The 3,624-nt window shown below is 38.6% G+C and overlaps 1 protein-coding gene across 1 annotated transcript in view; it reads left to right on the top strand.

The window, feature by feature from the left end:
• Positions 1-200: 200 nt before the first annotated feature.
• txndc15 (thioredoxin domain containing 15) overlaps positions 201-3,624 on the top strand; it is a 4,212-nt gene continuing 788 nt past the window's right edge. The window contains exons 1-5 of the mRNA XM_014023594.1: positions 201-379; positions 668-948; positions 1,067-1,210; positions 2,689-2,852; positions 3,017-3,147. Of these exons, the coding sequence (XP_013879048.1) occupies positions 295-379; positions 668-948; positions 1,067-1,210; positions 2,689-2,852; positions 3,017-3,147 (805 nt within the window). The 5' untranslated portion in view covers positions 201-294. The remainder of the gene's footprint in view (positions 380-667; positions 949-1,066; positions 1,211-2,688; positions 2,853-3,016; positions 3,148-3,624) is intronic.

Raw genomic sequence — 3,624 nt, 5'->3', positions numbered from 1 at the left:
TGCTAATGTAAATGCTAACGCACAGTTTGTTTTGCGAGTTGCATTTCAAACAGTCCGGATTTCTTTACTTACTTATGTTTCTTTTATGTAGAAAATGATGAATATAGTTCTGCTGATCCGTTTTGGTGCTGCAAGAGCTAACATCAGCCGCGACTTGTCCACACCGGAAGCTAACTGTTGGTGTATCATTTATTATCTTCCCCCGTACCTATAGTTTTTTGTTCCGGTACAACACGTCAAAACATGGCGTGACATTTTGAGTATTTCTGTCGTTTTTGTGTATTTTTGGAGAAAATGTTAAGATTTAGTGAAATACTTCACGTATCGTTTATTTTATTATTTATTTTGCTACTTTCTGCTCTGTGTGTGACAGCAGAAGGTAGGAAATGAACGGACAATGTTGGCTATTAGCTTTGTAGCTAAATTATGATCAACCTAATGCACAGTTGAGTTTATTGTGTTTTACTCTGCGTGGCGTAATGTTTAATATTTATCCAGTACATTACTACAAGCTAGCTAAGATAATTATAGTTAATTATATTATTATTCTTTAGTTTTGTATTTATTGTTTGTTAGTGTCATAAAATGTGTGTTTGATTTATTAAGCTGTGTGTGTGTGCACATTTCTTTCTTTCTTTAAATTTGTATTTATTTTGTGTGTGGTCAGATAATGACGAGTCAGCGGAGGACACGGTGTCTGACTTGGAGAACAAGCCCAGGTTCGTGGAGCTGGGAGACCTGGACTCTCTGCCTAAAAGGCAGTTCAAACGAGCGGAGATCGCAGATGCTGTGATGGGGACAGAAACTACGATTCATCCGTCTGAGGTTGCACATCTGTTTCCAAAGAACGGGAAGGAGATCCAGGCCAGCTTCTCGCCTCCTTGTGATGAGAGCAGTGCTCRGTGTGACTCACCTGTAGAAGAGCAGGAGTCACAAACAGCACAGCAGGTTCAGTTGTAAACACAATAACGTCTTCAGTTTCTCTGCTGTGTGTGTGTGTGCTCTAACATTTCCTGTTTTTAAGTTTTATTGTTGCAACATTCAGTGATTGTTTGTTTACCTTCAGGTTGGTCTGGAGGTGGTGTCTGCAGACGCAGCAGCTGAGGAGCAGAACGCCACAGAAACCTCTAAGACTTACAAAGTGAGCTGTGACAAGAGGAACACAACAGGAGTGGAAAAGTTCACAGTGCAGGTCCTCAACGCTTCACAGGTACCTGTGTTAGAGCTAAACTCTGGGTCTGTGCATCCTKTGGTGTGAAGCTCTCTGTACATCACTTCATTTATGGCACGGTTTTGGACAAACCTCTGTAGAAATCAAATTGCAATTAATTATTTTTACAAGTTAGTCACCATCTAAATTCATGGAAACATTAGTACGACTTCAGTGTTTAACAACAGCTTAGTTTACAAAGTGACCAGCTAGTACAGGGGTCTGCARCSTTTACAATCAAAAGAGACATTTCTGCGCCTCAACTCACTAATAAAATATGTCCAGAGACACAAAATAAGCTACAACTGTGATTATCAACTGGTGGTCCGTGGGCCTTTTTGAGGCCTTTTCGTGAAACTTTACGGCCAGTGGAGGTGACATTATTATTATTTTTACACTTCAGGACTGAAGAAAAAGAAAAACATAATCATGCACAAGAAAAATACTGACTATAGTTTATAAAAAAATTAAAAAATACTAGTTCAGCTGAACTATTTTTTTCTAATTTTTATTTTTATGTAGAACTAAAGGTGTTTAAAGATAACCCTGATGGATTTGAGAGAAAGATTATAGAAAGAAGTTGGATTATTTAGTAGGGCTCTGTGGCAAGAACTTAGCGATACGATATATATCATGACAGAGGGGTCACGATATGATATATCCCGATATATCCCGATATATCCCGATATATCCCGATATATCCCAAAATATCCCGATATATCCCAATATATCCCGATATATCCCGATATATCCCGATATATCCCGATATATTTCAATACTGTAAACAACGCGATATATTGTGATTTTTTTGGGTCCAAAAATACTATTAAATAAAAACCTCTTACTCGGAAAAAACTCAAAAAACAAAACGAAAAATCAAAATTCATTGTCTCAGAAAATTCTAATATTACATAGACATACTTTTGATACGTTTAGCTGTTCTGCTTTGCTCAAGAGGTAGAGGAGCCAAATGTCTGGCTCACTGCTGCCAACTAGTGGTCAGAGGCTGAACTACAACATAAAAATGAACGGCTGGCAGGAAAGTTGACATTTTAAACCTTAATAAAAAATCGATACAGGGCTTTAGAATATCGATACAGTATCAGGAAATGAAATATCGCGATATTTCAGTGTATCGATATTTTCTTACACCCCTATTATTTAGGTAGAATCGAGAATCGTTTATCGTTGAAAACAGGCTAGCATGAGCTAACATGTTTTACTTTTTATATTAGTGTTTTTGTATTAGTATTTTTGTATTAGTAGTACTGATCATATATTTGCACACAATTTATTAGTGTTGCGAGTATAAAAACCAAAAAGTAAAATAAAATCTGTTATATTTGGTCACAGTTTCAAAGAGCCACTGCAGAGGGACCAAAGAGCCACATGTGGCCCCGGAGCCGCAGGTTGCAGACCCCTGACAATATAAACAGTGATCATTTCTTTGATAATGAATCTTTCATCTTTCTCCTAAGGACCTGATGGAGTTCCTTAACGCCAACAGCACAGAGTGCTCCGTGGTCCTCTTCTTCACAGCTTGGTGCCAGTTCTCAGCCAACCTGGCGCCTCACTTCAACGCCCTGCCTCGTGTCTTTCCCAGCATGCACTTCCTGGCTCTGGATGCCTCGCAGCACAGCAGGTGAATGCTAACATCAATGCTGCAGGTTATTTCTGAAACACTGTGATGGCGTCGTTGTACCGTGAGCTCCTGCTCCACACAAACGATGCTAAGAAGAATTAAGCAGTGTAACACGTTGTGTAAAAAGATGTTGATATTTGTCATTTTTCTGTTCCTTTCACCAGTCTCTCCACCAGGTTTGGGACCGTGGCGGTCCCTAACATCCTGCTGTTCCAGGGGGCCAAACCCATGGCTCGCTTCAACCACACAGACAGAAGTCTGGAGACGCTCACCTCCTTCATCACCAACCAGACAGGTCCATCATTTAATACTTACTGTGTTCTTTATGCTCATGGGTGCAGAGTTTAACACAGAACTTTCTGTAAATGGAATTGTAATTTGTTATTTCATAAATATGTAAGAAGGTTCAGTAGATTATCATTTAAAGGGCTGTATTAATTTAATCTTTTGTCTTTAAAATGGTTTGCTGAAGCAATTCTCAAAGTGTCATGTGACCATGTTGTAGACGGAGGCTGACATATTGGTTTGGGGGAAAATATGAGTTCCTCTATGTGGAAAATAGGAAAAATGGTGAAAAGTTGCTGTAGGACTGCACTTCTCATGTAAAAATACATCCAGAGATAAAATAGTTTTTTTTTGAGTTTTTGTTCTGCCTCTGCAGACCTCTGTGCTTCTCCTTGTTTTAAAAGAATTGCCTCATTGTTTTGATTTAAAACACTAAAATTGGCTAAAATGAAGAGTAAACATTCAAAACTACACACTAACTATAAAA

The sequence above is a fragment of the Austrofundulus limnaeus genome, unplaced genomic scaffold, assembly GCF_001266775.1.
Source record: "Austrofundulus limnaeus strain Quisiro unplaced genomic scaffold, Austrofundulus_limnaeus-1.0 Scaffold378, whole genome shotgun sequence".
Lineage (NCBI taxonomy): Eukaryota > Metazoa > Chordata > Actinopteri > Cyprinodontiformes > Rivulidae > Austrofundulus > Austrofundulus limnaeus.
The sequence above is the reverse complement of the archived record's forward strand: the minus strand, read 5'-3'. Positions and strand labels throughout refer to the sequence as shown.